The 23,714-nt window shown below is 40.5% G+C and overlaps 2 protein-coding genes across 2 annotated transcripts in view; both read left to right on the forward strand.

The window, feature by feature from the left end:
• Positions 1–10,579, forward strand: part of PKD1L2 (polycystin 1 like 2) — a 35,501-nt gene extending 24,922 nt beyond the window's left edge. Inside the window, 13 exon segments of the mRNA XM_030955878.1 lie at positions 666–894; positions 1,641–1,872; positions 2,144–2,240; positions 2,939–3,079; positions 3,787–3,972; positions 4,793–5,120; positions 5,219–5,352; positions 6,235–6,362; positions 6,699–6,859; positions 7,521–7,731; positions 8,250–8,351; positions 9,515–9,646; positions 10,454–10,579. Coding sequence (XP_030811738.1) covers positions 666–894; positions 1,641–1,872; positions 2,144–2,240; positions 2,939–3,079; positions 3,787–3,972; positions 4,793–5,120; positions 5,219–5,352; positions 6,235–6,362; positions 6,699–6,859; positions 7,521–7,731; positions 8,250–8,351; positions 9,515–9,646; positions 10,454–10,579 — 2,207 coding nt within the window.
• Positions 10,580–11,311: 732 nt separating this feature from the next.
• Positions 11,312–21,390, forward strand: GCSH (glycine cleavage system protein H). Its single transcript, XM_030956295.1, has 5 exons — positions 11,312–11,451; positions 15,192–15,271; positions 16,260–16,323; positions 17,862–17,993; positions 18,565–21,390. Exons 1-5 carry the CDS (start codon positions 11,331–11,333, stop codon positions 18,660–18,662), a joined length of 495 nt encoding a protein of 164 aa, XP_030812155.1. The 5' UTR covers positions 11,312–11,330; the 3' UTR covers positions 18,663–21,390.
• Positions 21,391–23,714: the final 2,324 nt, after the last annotated feature.

Below are 23,714 nucleotides of genomic sequence, written 5' to 3' on the forward strand. Positions count from 1 at the left end.
ATATCTATGTTTTTTCTTATGTTCAGAAATTTCCCATGTTTTAAGATGTGCCCATTGCCTCTTGCTCTTTCACTGCACCACTGAGCACCTAACTAAGTAAAGACAACTGTGAAATCTCTGTTTCTTACACTGTAGAATAAAATGTTTGCTATGGCTTGGGATCTGGATCACCATCTACAAATGAAAAGACTCACAAATATCAGTTTGACTCACAAATATCTTTGACCTGTCAGGTTTTTTTTCTTCTTGGCCTTGCGCTGTTGTTTCTTTCAGTCTGACTCTCAATTAAACAGGAATATATGAGAAAACAATGTCACTGATTTCATTAAGACTCACATTTAGCTTTTCCAGGGAGTCTTCCAAGCTACTAATTGCACAGGTAAACCATGAACAAATTAAGAGTTAATCTGATCTGACCTGTCTATTAAGATTTTAGGACTGCTGTTTAACTCAATTGCCTTCTGGAAAAAGTTCCAGGCTGTTCCAGCAGAACAGTATTAAGCTCTAGTACTAAAGTTGCTTTTACATGTCCTTTCATATGTTAGTCTTCACTTCATCACATTCATGATCTTTAGCTCCAGAGAAACCACCCTTTGAACAGTGTTTTAATCTATTTATTTTCTCAATAAAGAAATAAATTTAATAAATTTATTCTTTGTCTGCAGAAAAAACAAGAAGTCCAACTCCAGAGAAGAGGATTTGTGACCAGCTGAAATACAGTGGTTACCATCGCTGCTTGTACATGCAACTCCAGCATGTAGAGATGGAGCTGGAATTACTGGGGCCCCATAAATTTCAGATGCCTCAGAGTTACACACAAGCTGTTTGTCAGGTTCAGCATATGAAGAACCTCCTGGAGAACCAAATCTGCTCATCAGCATCCATCAGTGAGGGGTAACCCAGTTCTCATTCTAAGTAAATTCAGGTCATGAATTCAAAATTGGACAGGATGACACAGCCCAAATAATTACTGCTTAACATGTGCTAGATAACTATTATTACATCTGTAAAAATAAGTCTTACTATTACACCACTGCAGGAGCTACAAAGAAATTTCCATGCACTGTGAACTGCACACAAAAGCAATAATGACAGATCATTGCTGTTTGTCATTTTTCCCTCCAAAGTGGAAAGTTACAATAAATGCCATGTGGTAGTAAAGGGCTGGGATAATCACCCAGCTCCAAAGTCACAGAAGTCTTTTAAAAGGTATGGATAAAGAAAAATTAATAAGCAGACAAAAATAGTTCTGTGAAATATGATAATTAAGTTGGAAGTATTGAAAACAATTGCACTAATTACGTCACTTGGCCATTATGGTGATCACAAGAGATGCATTCAGCAGCTTTAATGCACTCATACCTTTGTCAATAATTCTACTGAAGGTTCTGTTATGCATGAACTGAGGAGTAAAGAAACTCATCACATTTATTTTGATTTTAGCTGACATTTGCACACTTCTTCATTATTTTTTCTCACTGTACTTTTTGGTATCCATATATCCTATATAACTGCATTAATTAAAAGAATATTTTGATTTTATATCATAAGATGTTGCCTGTTCCCAGAGAACCTGATGACTGTGATTTTGGTTCCTGTTCCATCACAGACTGAATTTTCTCTTCTTGCTCACTCTCAAGGTGGTCCCATACTCCAAATTTGTCTAGTGATGACAAGAAAAGTTCTTCTCCCAGAGGGCTGCCCTGGTGGTTTGTGTTCATTGCTTGGTTCCTTGTGGCAGCCACCAGCAGTGTGTCTGGGTTCTTCACCATGCTCTACGGACTCCATTATGGCAAGGAGAACTCCATCAAGTGGCTCATCTCCATGGTCATCTCCTTCTTGGAAAGTCTTTTCATCACACAGCCCTTAAAGGTGAGAGCCTCAGAAATACAACCACCAGTCATGATGAACTCACCTGCTGCCATTGCAGGAAGACAATGTAAAATGTTCTAAAGAGCTGCAGGATTTAAGATATGCCCAGCACTGTACACTATTCTCTTGTTTATGGGCTTCAGCTGCATGGGTTCAACAAACCCAAAACAGTTGTTTTCCTGCAGTGCCTGGATCCAAAGGGATCCAGGTCAAAGCCTGAGCTTCTTTATATGAAATGGAATATGGTGAGTCTATAGCTGATTCTTTCCAGGTGCTGGGATTTGCTGCTTTTTTTGCTCTGGTTCTGAAGAAGATGGAACATGAGGATGAAGAAAACACAGCTATTGATGGACCTTTATCTGCACCAGGTAACTGCCTGCAAAGTTAAAATTACTGAAAAAAATGCAGAATTCTCCCTCCAAGCTTTTGGAGTGCTTTATGAATGAATATGTGACTAAGTTCAACAGGCTTGCAACAAAACCTGTAACTATTCCACAACTTAAGTTAAAATAAATAAGTGGACAGTAAAAAATTCACCCTTCATGTACACTGGTAGGTCTTTATCTGACAAGCATAACTAAAACCTCTCACAAAGAAATTTCCCACATCCTTTAAGCCCTATATGGACATTCTCAGGTTACACACTTTTCCACAGCCACAATTATCTGTATTATTCCCCTAAACTGAGCAGTGGCTTCTGCAGTCATAATCATATCTAAATAAAGCCTTCACTAGCAGACAGGAATCCTAGGGCACAGCAAAGTTATCTGATCTACAGCTTCCTCCCTGCTCAGCCTCAGGCTGTGAATACACCACCTGCTGAGATGCTCAGCCTAGAGAGAGACACCTGGACTACACCTGGTCCTAAACCCAACACAGTTTTGTGATCTCCTTCTCTCCCCACTTTTTGCCTTACAATTGCAATAGGAATTGTTTAAATCACATCCTCTGTATTCCTGAGAGAAAGCATTAGATAGAAATGTTTCCTTAGAAAGTCCAAACAAACACAAAGCAGGACATGGATGATCAATTAACTAATTCCAGGGTTCACTGCTCTCTCTCACAGGTGATTCACACCCTCTCTTCGGGGTCCGAAGGGACAGTAGGAGCAACATTTACCGGCCACCTCCTGCTGCTGATGTGGAGAAAATGAAAATCAGCCACATGAAGGAGCAGAAAGCATTTGCCCTCATCAGAGAAATCCTGGGTATTACCCATACGTAGATTATCTTGTTTTATTCAGTAATACTCATCAGTAATTTTACTTCAGTGAAAATATTGTTCTCTAGGGTGACAAAGTTTTGGCATATCTTCAGCTTTCTGCCAGCCATTATGATGTAGAGACAGGCTGTTCCCTGGCAGCTGGAGCTGCAGGGAGGTGGGAATCTTAGCTGGAGCTAAAAGTGTGGCTAAGGCTTCATTTTATCGTAAAAACCACATCACAAACATGAGATTCAAGAAAAGCAGAAAGGATAAAAGGAGGAGTTGAGCAGTTAAATGAAGCTCAAACCAAAGAGCAGATGGAGGCCATCTTTCTAAAAGCAGATAGTACCTATAGATAATGATCTATGCCCCTGTTTTATTTCCTCTAAAATCCAAGGCAAAAAAAAAATTACCTCAACTTCACTTGGAACAAAGTTAGACTAGTCATTTTATTTGTAGCTACCATGACTACATCTATTCAGCCTTCCCACTTGTTTTCTTGACTGCTACTCATATTGCAAATGTGAAACACTTAAACTGCAGCACACTGAAGCAGCTTGGGTGCCTTCATTAGCACTGGTCACTCAGAGTCTACAAAGCACCTCCTTGGCCTAATGGCTGCTGGCAGCAGTAATCATTCATGCAATCTACTTTGAACAGCATTGTTAAGCCAGAACTCACATGTGTTGTCTCTTTCTGGTTTTTTTCCAGCCTATCTGGGGTTTTTATGGATGCTGTTACTGGTTGCCTATGGGCAGAGAGACCCCAATTCCTACTATTTAAACAAACACATTGAGGACAGCTTTACAGATGGATTCCATGATGTCTACAGTTACCAGGATTTTTTCACGTGGGCAAACACTACTTTACTCAAAAATCTTTATGGATCATATAAAGGTGCAGAGTCACATTGTTTCTCTTCAGCTTGCCAGATTCTGAAACATTATTTTTAATACTTATCTCTACCTTTCATATTTGAGTGGAGAAAGGGACTGTATGAGGCTAGCAAGGAATCTTATAACATGAATACCAATGGATAACAAAACCCCACAGCTTGACCCTAGGTTAAACATCCCCTGATATTTTCCTTATATTTAATATAACCCAGAAGTTCTGCACTGCAATGCTAAATTTTTCACATTTTATATTACTTACTCCAGATATTCAGATATACCAGAAAGTTTTACACAACTTTCTTTCCATAATTAAAAAAAAGAATGGCAGACAGGTGGCACCATACAGCTTTCCCTCGGAGAGTTGTTTGCATCATGACTTGGGTCAATGTGAAGGCAAATTATGCAATACCAGCATGTTTCTATTGAGCCATATCCAGTAAAATATGACCCATTTTCCAGTTCACATTTAAGGGTAAATACTGAAATATATTAGAGTTGTTCTTTGGACATGAACACTGCATAAAACTACTCTTCTATGGGACTTGACGTACTTTCCTTCTGTATAAAATATAGATGGGGGTGACACAGAACTCTGTTATTGTGAATATTATTCACAATACTCAGTTCAAATTCAATCAGTTCAATATCACTCAGTTCAAATCAATATAAGGGTTTCATTTTCATGACTATTTTGCTTACAGTGTTTCCGAGAAAAGAATATATGGCAAAATATTAATGCATCGGTGAATCATAAGTGAAATGAAGAAATATTATTAATTTTGTCATATTGCCAGTGTTGCTCTTTTCCATCTCCTGTTTAGGATTCATTACAGATGGCAATTCCAAGCTGGTGGGTAGTGCTCGAATTCGCCAAGTAAGAGTGAAAGGAGACACCTGCTCTATTTCTCCCAGACTCCAGCACGTAGTTGAGGAATGCCACGCTCCATACTCCCTACAAACAGAAGATACATCAGTTTATGGGGAGCACTGGAATACCTCAGCCCCTGATAACTCCTCTGACTTGAGCTCAGCATGGCAGTATCAGAGTCAGTCCAAACTGAGAGGATACCCCAGCTGGGGTAAATTTGCTGTCTACAGTGGAGGGGGATATGTGATTCACCTGGGAACTGACCCTAAAAATGCCTCCAGGTACCACTTATGTTCTTGTAGATTATCAGTGCATCCTCCATGTGATAATGTCTCATTCCTGTACAAATTACATCACTGGCTACACATTCTTTTGGCAGAATTCTCCAGTACCTTTTCAACAATGTTTGGCTTGACACCTTCACAAGAGCAGTGTTTGTTGAATTTACAGTCTACAACGCCAACGTGAACCTGTTCTGCATTATAAGCCTGATGTTTGAAAGCAATGCTTTAGGTGAGAGCCTTTCCTAAGTTACTCATTTCTGAAGACAGCAAGAAATGCACCTACAGAAGGCAGACTTACACATTATCAGTGTTTTCTTAGTTCTTTCTTCAGGAAACACAACTGTATTAATAAATCTAATAATGAGAGAATCAATGCAAATTTTCTAACCTTTTAGGAAAAATGCAGCATCACAGTAATACAGACCATAATGGAATATTTTATGTTTGCTTATGCTGTGGTAATCTGCTGATGAAGAAAACATGACACTGAAACTTGATCTTGAGAATTTACACAAAAGGAACAAGAAAAATTCTGTTTCCTAATCACTTCAGCTAATCATTACAATATTATGAGAAAAAATGCAAATAACAGTCTGTCTTTTTTGATCCTGATGACTTCTAATATATAGCTATGTGATCATGTAATACATTATCTGGATACAACAAAGAGAATAGTGAAAGCAGATTCTGGTTTAGATGCTATAGGAAAACATTTAGTCTGAGAGCAGCCTCCTCAGGGTGTGTCCAAGTATTGGAAAATGCCCAAACTGAGCTCATTTTGGGTTTAGAATGAGATTCAGTTTTTTTTAAAAGTTCTAAGTCCTCCTGTTATATTTCTGCATTTGCAATCCAATCCAAACTCAGTCCTGGGATTACTATTGTGCTATCACAAAAGATAGCACTACCACTCTAAAAGCCTTGACTCTCTGAAATTCCTGTTTGAGGAAAATTTCAAACCTTTATAGGGTTACTCACATAGTGAAGTCTAAATCTTAGTTTGATGGTTGAATTCAGCCTCACACTGACATAAAAGCAAGTACAGAAGTCTCACTGGTGAGTTGTTTGAATTGAGGCAGAAGGAGCCCTGAGGTGACCCCTGTTTGTTTTTTAGGGGCTTTCTTCACAAGTGCAGAGCTGCAAAGTGTCCGGCTGTACCCCTACACCGACAGCCTCCACATCTTCGTGGTTGCAGCAGAAATCATTTATTTCCTCTTCATTGTGTACTACATGATAGTACAGGTGAGCCCCACTGGAGAGTCTGCCTGAGAGCATGACCTTGTGCCTGCTGTTGATTTCACTTACAAAAGCTTTAGGACTGTACTTGATTTCAGTAGCACTGATGCTGCTACACCAATGAAAGATTGAATCAGGTACAGTGTCAGTATTAAATAATAGGAAGGCAACACTTTATTTGGCTTGGATGCTGTTTTTGAGACAGATAATGAGAAACTAGTGCAAGATGTAGTTTTATTAATGTAGAGCAGTCTGCTCTATTGTGGAGGGCATTGCCCTAATCTTCAGAGGTGCATTGTGTGATATGGAGTCATGAGACTGAAACAGTAAAACTTCTCCCAGGGAAAGCTGCTGAAGAGTCTGAGATGGAGATACTTCCATAGCAAGTGGAATCTCCTGGAGATGGCCATTATATTGATTAGCTGGAGTGCTCTGTCAGTGTTTGTGAAACGGACAGTCCTTGGGACCAGGGACATCAGCTACTACCAGGAACACAAGGAGGAGTAAGTACTAATGCTATTTACTGCATCCTTTGTTGTTGCTACTTATGCAGAAATAAATCTGTTTTTCCTCTTCCCAGACAGCACCTTTTCTGTGCTATCCTTGATGGCTATGTATTCATGAAGGCTGTAAGTGTGTCAGGGCTTATATTTGTGTCAGCAATAGGATTTTCTTCTGATACTGCTCTAATAAAATCCAGCAGACTTGAGCACCAAGTTCCCTTCCTGTCTGCATTACCCTCTTGTGAACCAACAAGCCTTTCTGCTACAGGACATCCACCCAGAAAGCACATAATCTGCCTCGTTCTTTGTTGTAAAAAGCCATTGGTTAGAGGATAGTAATGGAATATTTAGTACAGAATGGAAAATTATAACAACTTCTAAAAAATGGTCACTTGGGAAAGAGATGACAGAATCACAGAATAATGAACAGAATTTGGGCTACAGCCTCGATCTCCTCTCCTTTAAAAATCTTAGCCATGCACAACTGAGCTTTTGTGTGCACACAGTAGGAAGTGCAAGTGGGAACACTCAAACAGGAACTCATTAGGTCTCTACTGAAATCCCAGCTCAGGGTGACTGGCTTTTCCAGCATACCCATTTATGTACTTCAAAGGATTCTGTGTGCATGGTAAATTATGTATTTTCTTTTTTTTCCTAACAGCTCCATAAGCTTCAGTGAAACAGCAAGAGCTGATGCAGTTCTTGGCTACCTGATTGCATTCCTGGTGCTTCTCTCCACAGTGAAACTGTGGCATCTGCTGAGGCTCAACCCTAAACTGAACATGATCACTTCAACACTAAGGAGGGCATGGGGTGATATCTCTGGGTTCATCACTGTTATTGCAATCATGTTCCTTGCCTATTCCATTGCTGTGAGTACCACGGTGCTTTCTCTTGTCTGCAGTCTGCTCCCAGGTACTGTTGGGTTGAATCAACTATTTTTGAATGCCAAAAGCAACATAGCTTTGCCATGTTAAATGGAATAAAGCTGCCTGTCTATATCTTAGTTCAGCAGCTTGGAGTCAAAGTCTTCCATTTGAGTGAAAAAGAAGTTAAAACATCCATTCTGTTCCTTGCCAACTGAAATTTAGTGAAAAATCAAATACTGAGCTGAAAAATAAGGACTCTTTATGTGTAATAGATGTGACAAAGAACAAAGTACAGGAAAAACAATTTTCTGGATAAAGTTTAAGTTGTGGAACATTCAGAAAGTTACGTTTTCTGTTTGGCTAGTTTATAAGTGGGAAATAATTATCATTTTTACATATCTAGTGGCAGGCTGAGCAGATATGAGACATTCTCATATCTGTGATAAAAGATCTTCAAGCTAAACACATTTTGCAGGAAGGACTCTGATCATGACACAAGACATGACTTCTGTCCTCTGCAGGCAAACCTGATATTTGGCTGGAAGCTCTACTCTTACAAAACCCTCCTTGATTCAGCAGAGACCATGGTCAGTCTTCAGCTGGGAATCTTCAACTATGAGGAGGTACCACATCTAATTTGGAGAAGTTTGCAGCCATACAATTGGCATCTCAGCTACCAAATATGCATTGACCCAGCAAATAGAAGGACTGTCAATTAGTGCTAAACATTAATCTAATTTTGCAAGCTCCACAGCTCCCTAAGGCAGTCACCCTTTCTGAGCAAGACAAGGACATTCAGTGAAACCTTTTTCATTTTCTATTTTGACCACGAGGAGGCTCATAATGAACCTTTCATTAAGAAACCTTCTCAAATTTCTACTAGAGCTGTTACGAATTGATTACAAAATGTTTTGAGCATTTTCCTTAGAAAGCTACAGATAGAAATGTGAGGAAAGCCCTGTGTTTGTTCTGCACACACACTCTATGTTCCCAAGAAAGGCAAGGCCTTCCACAAGGGAACTCTATGTTAATTTTTGTTGTTGTTGTTGTTATTCTTTATATACCACTTTTTCAGTAAGATCTTTCAAATATTTCAATATCCTTTGAACATTTCCTTGTGGATTAATTCTTGGACATCTCTGACTATGAAGTCCTCCTTGGTGGATGTTTTTAGACCATGGATCCAATAGGATATGGGTGGCTTTGAAGATCAGTCATTTGGCACATTTGGCACATTTTCACCTCTACATCCCACTCATGTTAATCATGAAAATATATTCCTATGTTGTAGCTTATATAAAAATTAGTGTTTTGATTTTTCACAACCCTTGGTTTATAAGTGTCTCTGACAGTCTGACTGCTTCTTTGTAAAGCAGACAGTAAAATAAATGACATGCATACATGGATTTCACCTATTTTGAAAGCTGAGGCATTAGGAAGCTTCAGCTGTTCTGTGGATAAACAGATCTCCAGGTTTGTCAATTTTCACGTGAAACTGTCACACCATTACAATTAAATGCAAATACTTAAAAACCCCCAAAGACTGCCCATATCCACACACATATATATAAAATATTCTATTGTCTTTGTACGATATCATATCAACAAAGGACAATACTAGAGTAGAAAACTTATATATGTGTACAATACATATGTCATAATTGATTAGACACAGGATTTTCAAGACTTCTTATTAGGTCTTAACTGCTTGTATGTATGTATGTAGATAGGTATGTATGCTTTTTTGTTTGGTTTTTTAATGTCTTACCTTATGCATTATATGCAGGTCTTGGACTACAATCCAATTTTAGGCTCCTTCTTAATTGGATCCTGCATAGTTTTTATGACATTTGTGGTACTGAATCTGTTCATTTCGGTGATTCTGGTTGCTTTTAGTGAGGAGCAGAAGCATTACCAGGTTTGTTCATCTAAGCTCTCTTGCTTTTAACATTTTTTGTTCAGTGCTTACTCAGGTATTCAATCATGGATGAAAGCCATGTAAATTCAGTCCAGCTCTTAAGAAAGCAACATTTGCTCAGAAAGCACACTTCAGAATTTCCAGATTTACATTGTCCTTTCCTGTTCAGATGAGTTACTGTTCAGATCTGATTTGTAACCTTCTGTTCACATACTACATCCATCAAAAAACTCTTAGGTTTGTGCTGGACTGTACTGAAATCAGTGCCAAAACTGCCACTGAAGTTCATGAGGCTTTACAGCTCCTTTTAAAACTCTCACTGTGAATGCCTGACCCATTCAAGCTATTGATAGTGTGGTGTGAAATCCATCTTAACACTCCAGTGCTACCCAGAATTCCTCTATGTTTTAAATAAAGTCAAGGGAGATGAAAACAAAGGATATGGTTGATAGAATAGAATATATATTTAGTTTATCTCATTTACTTCATCTCAAAATGGTGGGTGTCTCGTTGTGTATGCCACATATATGGCTGTATGGGAGCTGGCAAGTGCACTCCAGGCTCCTGTAGAGAGATTTCCATGGGACTTGACAGCCAAAATTTCTGTAGTGTCCATACTCATCTGGGGCTTCTGTCTGGATAAAAATATTGGCATAATGTTTTGCTTGGCAGTCACTCAGGCTCTGCTGAAAGTTGACTTATTTCACCTCAAGTAGAGATTTTGTCTTGCAACTTGCCCTGGCTTCAGCAGAGACTGAATCCACTTTGGGTGTGCACCTCTGAGTAACTTATTTGTTATTATTTCAGGCTTCAGAAGAAGAGGAGATTGTTGACCTAATGCTAATGAAACTCTTCAGTTTCTTTGGGATAAAATGCAAAAAGGAAGAGAAGCCAGTCACTGGTGAACAACTGGAGCAACCTGTCAGCAAGTGAAGGAAGACCACCTTGAAAAGTCACTTTCCTTGTGGGCAAATTATTTACTTGTTTGCTATCAGCTGCAGTGGTTAGAGTTAGGTTAGGCTGTAGGCTTAGGTTATTACAGCTTCTGATTAAAATGCGTTTACCCAAGGGAATGGCTGGAGCTGTGAGGGGAGGTTTGTGCTGGATATTAGGAGAAGGTTCTTTCACCCAGAGGGTGTTCGGGCCCTGAACAGACTCCCCAGGAAATGGGCACGGCCCCAAGCCAAGGAGAGCTCATGAAGCATTTGGATAACGCTCTCAGCCCCATGTAGGATTGTTGGGGTGTCTTTGCAGGGCCAGGAGTTGGACTTCGATCCTTGTGGGTCCCTTCCAATTCAGCCTGTTCCGCGATTCTGGGAAAAGGACGCGGTGCTTACCCCTAAAGTGCTGCCAGCATGTTATTCTGGAGTAATAGCTAAGAAATAGCGGTAACCCTAGGGCGAAACGTCCCACGTGCACTTGCTGTAGACTTGGCGCCTGTATTTATTTAATAAATACCGAGCGGCTGTTGCACTGTCTAGCTAAATCCTCTCCGTCTCCGCCGCGGCGGCGCACGGAAGATGGCGGCTCCCCTCCCTCAGGGCCCGGTGCCCGCTGCCGCCGGGGCGCGGAGCCGAGCCCGGGCCGCTCCCCAGGGCCCGCGGGTCCCCTCGGCCACCGCCGGCCCCGCCCCGCCGCCATCGCCACCTCCCGCGGGCACCGCCCCCGCCCGCCCCCGGCAAAGATGGCGTGGCGAGCGCTGCGGCGGGTCGGGCCGGTGCTGGCGCCGCGCTGCCCGCTCCTCTCGCTGCCGCCGCGGGAGCCTGCGGCCCGCAGGCTGGGCACCAGCTCGCTGCTGCTGGCCGGTGAGTGGCGGCCCGAGGGAGGGAGGCGCGCGGCGAGCGGGCGGGACAGCGGGACAGCGGCCCGGTGCAGCGGGGAGCCGGCGGTGCCTGTGCCCGGGAGGGTGGGCAGGGTGGGCTGCGGGGGCTCGCCTCGGGCCAGCCCGCGGGGGAAGCCCTCGCCAGCCGGGGCTGGGTGCGCGGAGCGGCCGGAGGGCGGGTCCCGCTGGCGGCCCCGGGCGGCAGCCGTCCTCTCTCCCTCTATCCCTCCCTCCTCCCCTGCCTCCCGCCGCGCCGTGTCCCGGCGGCCCTCGGAGCGCGATGCTGCAGCCGCCCGGAGCCCCCCGGTGCCGGCGGGGCCCGGAGAACCTCGCAAGATGGCTGAACCCCGAGCGCCCCTCACCTGGCCCGGTCGCTGCTGGCACTCCCACAGGAGCAGCTGCACCTCCGTTACTTGGCCAGAAACTTTTACACTCATCCCCACACCGCAGTGTTGAGCAAAGTGTCCTCGCAGTCACTCTAGTCTGAGTCTCCGCTCAGTCCCCTCTGGTCCTGGACAGACGCTTCGCAGAGCGGGCCGAGCGGGGAGCACAGCAGGTTGCCCAAAATAGCGGATGGCTTTTCCCAGGATTGCCGCTCACAAACCGCTGATGTTGGCTCCAAGGAGCACCAGCAGCACAAGAAGGGAGCAGGGCTGGGGGTCTGGCGGAGGCAGAGCCGCAGCAGGGGCTGGCACGGGCACACAGACAGTGCCGGCGGGGCCCTGAGCCGCTCGGGGCTGCACAAGTTTGGCTCTGGCTCCTGTGCAGCCACAGCTGCACCAGCGGCACGGCCGGGGATGGACCCGTGCATCAGTGCTTGCTGTGAGTTTGCGTTTGGTGTAGTTAGTTCTGAAAGCATCTGCTGCTGTCAAAGCTGTCTTTGAATGGAAGTTACGCACAAAAGTCTGAAAAGCAGAATCTGTGGTACTCTAGCAAATAGAAATGTTTAAAAAGTGGGCAAGAAGAAGAGAAGAATAGGCTGTAAAGGTAATGACTACCACTAAGAGCTCATCCATTTCTCTCCAGACAATCTTAAACCTACCTCTTTAATTGCCTTCTGCTGCAAGTGAAAGAAAGATTGTTTATTGTTCATTACTTGCAAACTGAGTCAAGATCTAAGCTGTTTTTCACTATTCTGGCCAATGTACCCATTGTTTTTCTATACACATCACTTGAAGGAACAGCAGTGCTTTTGTTTGAGGCAGAGAAGAAAAGTTTTGTATGCCTCTTTGTGGAGGTGTGAGAGTTCACTCTTCAGGGGTATATTAAATACTTAATAGAGGCAGGTTACACTAAATGAAGGGCCAAGTTCAGAGTGGGCTAGTTAAGCTGAAACCAAAGTCCTGTTGAAGTGAATGAAGCTAGAGTAAATTCAGCTGCTCTTCTGTAAAAGAATGCGGAGAGATTTGGTATGCATTAACATTTCATATTCCTTTAGGTTGATTTATTTAATGGGCTGACCACATAAGCTCAAAGATCAAATTTTGAGATTACTTATTAACTGTCTTTAATTTGACCTTTACTTTATTTGCAGTGGTTTTTGTTGCATGCTCAGAATTTTAATTTTTCCCGGTTTTGTTTTGCTTTGTTGGGTTTTTTTCTTTTGTCCTGCAAGAAAGTTACATGCTCTTCTAACTGTTTGGGACATTTCACTGCTGTATTCCAAAGTGGTGTGAAATATTCTGGGTTTTTTTGTTAGCCTTGCTTTATAAACAGATTCCATACGCTAATATTATCCTGAATCAAAATGTACTGCTTGGCTTCTTTGGGCCATGTGTAGCATCACTAATGTTCAGCTTGGGTTTGAGATTTGTCAATTGTAATTCCCCATTCTTACGGTTCATTACTCATTTCCAATAGAATTCCCATGGCTTTAGCATCTTGACACAAAATGATTTGAGACATTTAAGACTCTGTTCATTAGAGTGTGTCATGAGATTTCTTGTAGCAGTGCTAGGTGAAATTCTGTGGATTTTTGACTGATAATTCATAGGAAAATACTTCATGTTTACAGTTTACTCACATTTGTTGGTGTATTGTACTTGTAAACCCACATATTCGGGCCCTATCTAAGACAAACCGTTTTATCTGAGACTTGCTACTCTTGAACTTTTCAAACACAAGAGGATCACTGCAACTGAAAAAGCTTAAAGTATTGACTGTCTGGAAAGATTTTAGTAGGTCTACAGTGAGAGCTTCTGTTTGCCTTCACGTACAATTTTAGAAAATACACAAGGATTTGCAGAAGTGTAGTTTCTCTGGTGTTTGCCTTAAAGAGTTCAGCCCACAGGATGAGCTTGAGAGGAGAGTTGAACTCAAAAGTGCAGCTGTACTACTGTGGCACTAATCCCTCAGGAACCTGTTTCAGAAGCAGTTTTTACAACATCCCTTGCCTGACTGAATGGGTGCTGCGAGTGGAAAATAAAAATAAATTAATTAAAATTAAAAAAAAATGGTAGTAAGGCAGATGCCTTACTATAGGGAAATTGTGTAGAAATGAGAAAACGGAAATGGCAAGTTGAAAATTATCAGAGTAAGAAAAGTTCCAGGAAAAATGTTAGCAAGAAAAATGTTGCTTGTTTAAGTTACTTCTTTTGAAGTATCTCCATAGGACTTTACAAAAACAATTGCCTCTAACAAAGCTGTCTTGAATCTTCCAGTTCTGAAATATAAGGAGAATTGTAACCTTGCTGTGAAAAGACTTAACAAGGTTTTAACAGACTTATTTTACAGAGATACAGAATAACTACTGTGTTCTTCTCACAGTAACAATATTAACAGAGAGCAAAGTCTATTAAGTAGCAGCTGTCTTTATGAGATGCCTTATTAATTTATCCCGTTTTAATTTGCCTTAATAATACATAGAATTGTGCCAACTTTGCACTTCAATGAGATGCTGTAATGCTCACAGTGTTTCTAGAGTTGCCAACACTGGCCTTCCCAGCCACAATAAGTAGTTATCAGAAATAAACAGTAAATAGATGTCACAGACATTTCTTTTATGAAATATCCTCTCATAGGATTTTTCCTGGTGAAGCTGAGAGGTTCAGCAACAAGATGTAAACAATAGATTGTCTGCTGCTGTGGAATGCAACGGGTGGATCTGTGGTTGGTCTGGTGTGGATGTTTTGGTTCAGTGACCAGTCACAGCAGAGCTGGCTTTCAGAGTTTGTCAAGGCCAGCTTGTGTGTTATCATTCTTTACTTTTCTTAGCTTAGCTTAGCAGCTTCTGGAAACTCTCTTTTTCGTTTTAGTATAGTATATGTATATATCATAAAATAATAAATCAAGCCTTCTGTAATGGCGTCAGACCTACGTCTCTTCCATCACCCAAAAACCCTTGTGACCACCATCACAAATACATTTGAAAAGCCACTGTGCTATCATAGACCTGTATAACTATGAGTAAAATACACTGCTAAGCTTTAGTTTTACACTTCTGTTTGAAGTAGAACTGCTCTTTTTGCTCCTGTACTTTATCAGTCTCCAGATGGTTGCACAAGAACTGATAATGCTCTGAGCAGGACACCCAGTGAGCCTCTGCCCTGTCACTGAGCATGTTCTGAGTTTCTCTCTAAATTGCATATGCTGGTTATAATATTTTCCAAGAAAAATTAACAAACTCAGTGAAAAGCCCCACAGTTTAAGCCTGGAAATGTGTTACTGTGTTTAAGCAAGCAACATGTCACTTCTTCCTGAAATGTCAGGTTTGTTTCCTTTTAGCCCGCAAGTTCACAGACAAGCACGAGTGGATATCTGTGGAAAATGGCATTGGAACAGTAGGAATCAGCAATTTTGCACAGGTATTGATCCCTCTGCCCTTGCCCAGCTCTGCAGTATTTATTTATGCCTGTCTGATCTGTCCTTGCTCTTTGGACATTTACGGGGGTGTTTTCATTGTTTTAATTGCATATGCGACATAGTGAGCATTATTTGTGATATTTGTGCCACCTCAGCATTCTGATAAGGTCTTAATGGCCTCAGATTGAACCTGTGGAGACCTGAACTTGGTGGGAGACTTCAGTGTTCAGGTCTAAGCCTGAGCAGTTCATGGCTGTGTGAAGAGGACATCACGTCAGCTTTTAGGTCAGATTTCCTCTGAACACAAACATGGTGAAATCCCTCTGGCCAAAGAACAGTTGTGAATAGATGTACAGCATGGCATAGAGCTTTTGCTCCAGGACAGGAATTCCTTTGGATTTTTTGTTCTCATGCAGGTGCTTGATTTGGAATAGTCACAGGAAAATTCTGGGCTGTATGTGAAACTTAAAAAGGAATGGGACAAGCTACCAATAAATGGAATTAATGTTTCTCAGGACAAGCAACATTTCTTTTAATCTCAGGTTTCTGTCAATAACTCTGATACTCTCTGGTCTTTGGTGAGATAGGGTACATGTGTCAGGGAAGAGTTGAGCCAATTTTTATGGTGATAAGGGTCCCAATTAAGTCAGTGAGGACAAACTGTGTGCTAACAGCTCTCTGTAGCTGATGCTAAGAAGATCAGCAGATGTTATTCCTCATTCTGCCAGAAGAAATCTGCAGATAAACTGAGCCTGAGGGTCATTAGCACTGTAATAGAGAAACAATAATTTGGTATTTGGGGCATCATAACACAGTTTATTCACATTCAGTGTTTGCTAAGAAAAAGTGAAAAATATTCAATCCGTAAAGAATGAGAACAATATTTAGAGACAGAGAATACTTGTATGCAGATTCTAGAGTCACTGTATCAGTTCTCTCCTGTATGTAGTTTGTGAATGTATGCTCTGATGCTTTTGTTTTTCTTTTAAGGAAGCATTAGGAGATGTTGTTTACTGTAGTCTTCCAGAAGTTGGGACAAAATTGAGTAAACATGGTAAGTTTCAGTTCTAGTTGCTTGTGAAGTGATTATTCTACTTATCCCACTCTTTCTTTGCAAAGATAAATTTTCTGAAAGAATATTTATGGTTATTAATACCATTATAAAGCTTTTGGATACAAAATAAATTCAGGTATTTATACAAGAGACAGCTTTAATTTTAAAATCTCACTGTCAGACTGTGCTTAGCAGCAGAAAATACATGCTTTTTAAACTGTGAAGATATTGATTCAAAAATAAAGCATTAAAATATTTTTGTAATAATTTTATCTATACTCTGTTTTTAAAATATTTATACTTGGATCTGAACTTGCAAGTGTTGATTTGTAATTCTCCAATTATGCTCTTTGTGAGTTGCATGATGTGAAACTTCAGATTGATATCAAGCTCTAATTTTTCTATGAATATAGAGACTCAGTAATTTTGAGGTATGAAATATGACACAGAGCTTTTGCTTGTTAGTGGTGTGCAAGTTGTTACATTCTTCATCATTCGATTATGCAACTTTTCCTGTTAAAGAAAATGAACATTAACAGGTAGAAATGATAAAACCTTTTCCCGTATTAATGTGGAGAGCTGTCTCAATAGTATATGAAGAAAAAATTGTCATTATTTTGAGACAATTTTTAAAAAAGAAATGGGGTTTATGAGGTAAAGGTAGAAGGCCTTTTGTCTGCTATCCTTCTTGTGAAATAGATCCCCATCAAACTGTTTTGGCCAAATCTATTACATTGAATGCTGACTGTTAGACAAAAGGTCTCTCTGTGTAGGATTTTAATTAACCAACTTGTGGTTTTGCTTTATTTGAAGGAATTTCATTTCCATTTAAGTTCTTCTCTTTTCTGCCCATTCTGGCCTCAGTCTAATTCCAAGCTTTCCCAGAACAAGTTGTTCTCAGATCCCTTGTCCTGGTGCCTATCTACTCTTGTGACAGCTCCCTGTTCCTTCAGCCTCTGTCTTATTTGTGGCTGAGAGCTGCTCTGGATTAACATTGCTCCAGGCACCATTTCCATAACTCCCTACAAAACAGGAAAAAGGGAGGAGCTGCTGGGTGCTTCTGAATACTAATGTGTGTTTTCCAGTGAGTGCAGATATAACACTTGATAGTGTTTCTGAAGGAAAAATGGGATTGCTGAAATTGTTGATTTGTTGATTTTGTAACCAAATTACAAATTAAAAGGGTTAAATTGTAGATAAAAGGCATATTTAAGTCTCTTGCAGTAAGAGCTGGGTGTTGTTCCTTCCAAGTCAATATCATGTGTGCTGTGGGCTTCAGGCAAACGATTACCCAAATGTAAGGAATTCCTGTTCCTTCTGTAGTAGCCAGCTAGCACAAATTTCCCAGAATTCAAGAGCATAAAGATCAAATTTAATAATGCTGATCCTTGTCATAAAGTGGGTGACTTCAATCAGTTTTCTTGCACAAGGTCAGACATTTCTTCACTGGTTGGGTCATCACCAGGATGTCTGACTGAACAAATGGAAGTGCTTTGTGTTTTCCTCTTAGGAACATTCAATCATATTCTCTGTTTCAGATGAGTTTGGGGCTTTGGAAAGTGTGAAAGCTGCTAGTGAACTCTACTCCCCTCTCTCAGGAGAAGTGACTGAGATTAATGCTGCCCTTGCAGATAATCCAGGGCTTGTCAATAAATCCTGTTATAAAGATGGTAAGATGTCACTTTTATCTTTAAATAATGAATACTGTGTGGATTCTTGCTACTACAAATGGCTCTGCAATTCCTGTTCTTCCAGTTTAATAGTGTGGAGACTTAAATGGAATATACTGAATATAGTTCAAGCCCAGTAAAATTGAACATAAAGCATTATCACAGTATTTTCTTTGAACAGCTGTTTTACAACATCTTAGTTTCAGATATACACTGTGGCTGAATTTAGATCTATTTGCCCTGATTGCATTTCTGGGTTTTGGATCTTGTAAGAGTCCATGACACTGAGGTCAGGCTCCTTTATTCTTTTGAGGCATTCTCCCTATGCCACTGTCACAGCCAGCACTAAATTACACAACTGCTCTGACTCAAAAGGACATTTCTTATCATGAGTTGGTTGGTTGTTCATTTTTTTAAATACTGAAATGTTGTTTTGCCTACACAAAAACCTGACTGATTCTCCAGTGATTCAAGGCTGGTTGTTCCTGCTGGGAGTGCTTTCCTAAAGCAGTAACATGAATGAATTGTTCTTGTAGGATATTAGCAATTCTTTTTAATTTCCTAACTACAGGTTGGCTTATCAAGATGACTGTGGCAAACCCTGCTGAACTTGATGAACTGATGACTGAAGATGCCTATGAGAAATACATAAAATCCATTGAGGACTGAGCTGGAATAATGAAATAAATTCTTATAAAAAATCTCAGTGTAGTTTGTCATCAATTAAGGAAATACTGAATATCCAGTTTTGGCAACTTGAAAAATACCACTTAAGATCACATATACAAGACTATAAATAATTACAGTGATAAATGGGTTTCACATCTGTATACCTGTGAGGGTTTTTTATTCTGTTGTCTGATTCATGTAACTGCAGATGTTATCTATAATATTTTGGGAAACAAAATTCACTTGCTGAAATAAATAGTTCCGTAGATTCATTTGACATCAAATTTAGTAGCAGCAGCCTTGATATGTTAATTTTGTCATAGGCACATGACTGTCCTCATGACCTGGCCTATAGTTTTCCCTTACTTTCCTATTGCTCCCAAAGCACTGAAAAGCAGTGTCTTCCTAACCTACTCATGTTCTTCTTTCTTAGGGTTACAAAGATGATACCAAAAAAGGAGAAGCCAAATCAACTACCTCTCTGTGTGACTTTTATTCCTTTACAGAACTTATTAATCCTATGCTTTCCTTATTTTTTTTCATTGTGTAATCAAATAGTCCTGCCTGTGAGGCAGCAGGGATGGGGGCCCTGCCTTCCCCTCTCTGTGCTTTCTTAGTGTGCAAAGCTCCTGCAGTGATTGTTTATCAAGGTTCTACAGTGGGTTATTTAGGCTGTATTTTTGCCTACTAAATACTACCTAAGTCAGAAGTAATTAAGGAATTAATTTTGCATCTTTTGCCTGGCAATTGTGGTGATTTCAGCAGAGCAGGTACTTGTGGAAGTTGTGTGATCACCAATAGTTTGACATATCATGTATCTGTGTGTGTCTGTATTTAAGATCAAGTACCAAACTGCTCTAATGACACCACAGGACTGAACACAAAATTTATCCTTTGCAAACCAGTGAACTAAAGCAGCTGATTCCATTAGACTTAATATTTAATGAATCCACAAATGTGAATTCAAAGTTGATGTGACGTCTGATGGTAAGGTGGAGTTGTACACACCTGCACTTTAAGAAAACACAATAGTACAGCAGAGTTTTGGTCTAAAACTTTTCCCCACAATTTTAAAATGGTCATTAGCAGCCAAGCACAAAATGGGAACAAACCCCAACGATTTAGGTTGATGTAAGAGGAAGCAGGGGAATGCTTAATTCGTGTAAGATGACTAAAGCAAAATTCATATTGCTTTGAAAGTTCCTTCTTTCTAAAGGGATGTGAATCACTGACCTTCTAAAGTGCATAAATACACTGCTGGTAATAGAGAAACCTTTCTAATGTATAAAAAGAGGGTTTCTTTTATGATCTAAAGGAATGTCAAAGTAATTGCTCTGGTGGTTTTTGGGTTTAAATCCTAGGAGCAAACCTTTGCTGCACAAGTCACACATCAAAGCCCTGCCAAGAGAGAATCCACTGTGGATTTAAGATGGTTTCATCTTCTCCACGGGAGTTAAACTGCAAAATGAGTAAGAGGAAAGAGGGAGTTTGACTGTTCCACAGGAGCTCTAACTTGGCAGTGGCTGATAAACAGAAGGCTCTTGTAAACCTAGTGTAAATGTTTTAAAAACTCTCAGTCCTTATCCATTATTCACAGTTCCATGCAGTATTTATTGTGACAACATTCAGGGCTCAGAGAGCTGGAAGCTTGGTTCTGGCCTCTTACAAACTCCCTCCCTCAGTTTGTCTTTTACCCCCGTGCACATCGGAAAGGAAAGAGAAAGTTTGTTTCAAATACAGTAAGTGTGGGCAAATGGAGGTAGGAATGCAGGAAAATGTTTCTATTCGATACTGTTTCTTTCATCATCTTTTTTCCCACTTGGCTAGAGAGTAACAGGCCCTTCATTATTTTCCATGTAACATGTGACCCTTGTTGATCTCCCCAAAGAGGTTAGTCCAGAGTACTTTAGTGCATTTTTATACCATTTTCCCTTAAAATGTTTGTGGGTTTTTTTTATTTTCTTGATCAATAAAATAGTAATTTCTGTAATGACCTAGGGAACCTGGGGAACAATAAAAGCTGGCAAACCTGGTCTCTTCTCAAACTTTGCCCATTTAAACTGTATTAGCAGCTTACATACATCAGTGTGGATAAATGACAACCATCTGGGAAAAGTACCTGAAACAGAATTCAACCTCTCTTTCATGGTGTACAGGTGGAAGAGTGATGTTCTGTTGCTTAAAGAGGAGGATCAACAACATCTCTATCCCTAATTCTTTAAAAATTTTATACAACTTTAAAGTGACTTATTCCTCTTAAAAGGGGAACAATAGTACTTAGGTGCTTTTAAAAAATTTTTTTCACATGGTTTATGCCAAGAGCTGTGGTGTTCTGTGGTTTAGGACAAGTTATGTCTATTGGACCAAATGTTTTTATACCTTGTTACAATTCAGCTACCTGAATTATGCTGCCAAAACAATGTGTTCTTCCTTGTTTGATGTCTGCTACCCAAGCAGAGCTCCAAGCAGCTCATGGCTTCACTAAGTTCAGCAGCAGCAGCAGGAAGCCTCAGGCAGACTGCAGGAGCATGAATGCAGCACTTGCTGACATGAATCCACAATGAATGTGTTTATCAGCATAAAAAGATGGAGTGAATGTGCCTTACCTTTGGTCTGTGACACAATTTTAAATGTTTTTGTAGAAATTGTTGGGAAAAATGTCAAACTTGTTCACCAGTGTGTGCTCCTACAGAAAATTAATAAAGGAGGTGATTTCTTACAAAAATAAGCATTTCATCTGTGACATCTTAAGAACTTAATTACAATTACAGGATAATTTATATACATTATAGATTCAATATAGAGAGATTTGGTTTACAGCAAGTTATAATCCCACAACCAATAATTACATCTCTGTATCACCTGGGGGTTAATTATATCCTCACCTTTCTTTGTGCCAACACTTCCTCACTGTTCCACAAATTCCAACCCCTTTATCTCCCCAATTATCTATTTGACTAATAGAAGCTAAACTTGGAACTAAGTTTTGCAGTCCATATTTTATTTTCTAAGATTTTTATCGACATCTGTCCCCAAAAGCTTGAATATCTTACATTTTCTCTGGTTTTCAGCCAATGGGGTGCTGCATCTCTCTGTGACTCTTGGGCTTGTAATGTATATGAATAGAAATCATGTGTTTGTTACTTCTTACTAGACAGAGGAAAAAAAATCAGTGTTTAAAACAAAAATAACTAAAATACTAAAATACTTGGCAGTGTTTTGATGAGCATAAAAGAAGGGCAATGTCGTCTTCACTGTCACTAAATTAGCAGTGAGACAATCTGTTAAGCATCTCTGATTAGAAGTGCAGCAAATCTCAGTATCCAATGAACAGGTGTCTGCAGACAAGTGGTCTGTGGCTAAGGATCCTCTTTCCTTTTCCTTCACACTGATAGGTAGGGAATCTAAAATCTCCCCTTAGAAATGGTTCCTGTCACTGAGTTTTAATCTGCCAAACTGACACAGAAAGGACACGACATCCATCTTCAGCCCAGCTGAGCGAATAAACTGAACTGCAGCAATCAATCAGCCTCTGGGCACACAAGGCTTTTCTGCTGTGGTGTGGGGAGCTCACACAGCAAACAGGCAAAGGGAACTGCACCACCTGCACTAAATATTCTGGAGAAGAGAAAGAAAACCTGAGAATGTCGCAGAATTATTTAATAAACACAGGGCACCAGTGGGAAAAATGCTTCAGGTCGCAAACGGTGCTCTGACTGAAATGACTGCAATTAAAAATAGGAATTATTGCCCAATTCACCACACGGTGGCACTTGGAACCTTGGAGCCGGGGCAGGGAGCTCCCAGGGCTGCAGGCTCAGCGCAGCTCCGGGGCCACGAACTCCCCCACTGCAACTGCAAGAGCAGCAAAAAAGATGAAGACAGTGTTGAAAATGTTTAAAACACACAAACACATTTCTCACAGCACTGCATGTAACAAAGAAATTAACTTAAACCTCCTTTCATTGTACCCATTGTTATGTGACTGAACTGATGGAAAGCAGCATCCTTGGGGATTCTATTTCCAGGGAACAGGAGCTCATGCCTGTGAGGCAACATTAAAACACTCGAGCAACGTCCAACCATTGCAAATTACCATCAAGAAATGCTACAGCTGGCACAGACAAATTCTGAGAGCAGCTTAGGAGCGTCCTTGATGTAATTTTCTCCTCTCTCCCCACACTGCTTGAGACAGTCTAAGAACAGTCCTTGGCAGGAGAATTGACTCTGTGGTATCTGGATTGCTCAGAGTTTGCCCACAAGATTGATGTCTCTCTCTTCCTGACAAAGCACAATTCAGTCCCTTCAGACCTGATCTATTTTAATGCAGTACAATTATCCTACATCCTTTGCTATTAGGCTGTTTTATTTGTCATTTGTTTATAGTGTTTAATTATTTATGGTGTTGAATGTATTTTGTGTAAGGAGCATTTAAATGCAGGTACAGCATTTGTACCTTTCTCTGCCCATGAAAGTCAATCCACAGGACAGGAGGATGAGTCTGCACTTCTCAGGACACAAACTTCTGCTGTCTGCCATCACCTGCCTCCCTTCTTTACTATGTGGGTCTGGATCAAGAGAAAATGACAGAATTAAGTGTTCTTGGCAACTCTTGGCTGTTCTGAGAAGTCCTCACTTGTGCCACAACTGGTAAGGCAAAGCCAGTGATGAAAGTGGTGTAATATCACCCTTGTACAGCTCCTTTTTCCTGCAGTGTATCACCCTCATCCACAATGATTATTATTATTATCATTAGTAGTAGTACAACTGTCTGAATACTTCACTAATTTTAACTCCTGTTATTAATAAGACTATCTACAACATGTAATTCTGATTAATCATCAGATGAATTACCATAGTCATATACTGTCCCATGGAATGGTGAACTAAAAGAAAAATTAATCCAAGAACAATGTAAAACTACATTAAACTTCATTATAATCTTCACTCAGAACTGTAATCTCATTACTTCAGGACTATTCAAGTATAACAGCAGTTTTAAATTCAAAGCATATTCCTTACCAAAAGAAATCTAAATTACACTCTGTCATT

The sequence above is a fragment of the Camarhynchus parvulus genome, chromosome 11, assembly GCF_901933205.1.
Source record: "Camarhynchus parvulus chromosome 11, STF_HiC, whole genome shotgun sequence".
Classification (NCBI taxonomy): Eukaryota; Metazoa; Chordata; class Aves; order Passeriformes; family Thraupidae; genus Camarhynchus; species Camarhynchus parvulus.

What these genes read in the sequence shown, in the direction of transcription:
- GCSH (XM_030956295.1), top strand. Translation starts at nt 11,331, where the DNA reads ATGGCGTGGCGAGCGCTGCGGCGGGTCGGGCCGGTGCTGGCGCCGCGC. An exon ending in CAGCTCGCTGCTGCTGGCCG is followed by an intron (nt 11,452 to 15,191) that starts GTGAGTGGCGGC and finishes GTTTCCTTTTAG; the next exon opens with CCCGCAAGTTCACAGACAAG. An exon ending in TAAATCCTGTTATAAAGATG is followed by an intron (nt 17,994 to 18,564) that starts GTAAGATGTCAC and finishes TCCTAACTACAG; the next exon opens with GTTGGCTTATCAAGATGACT.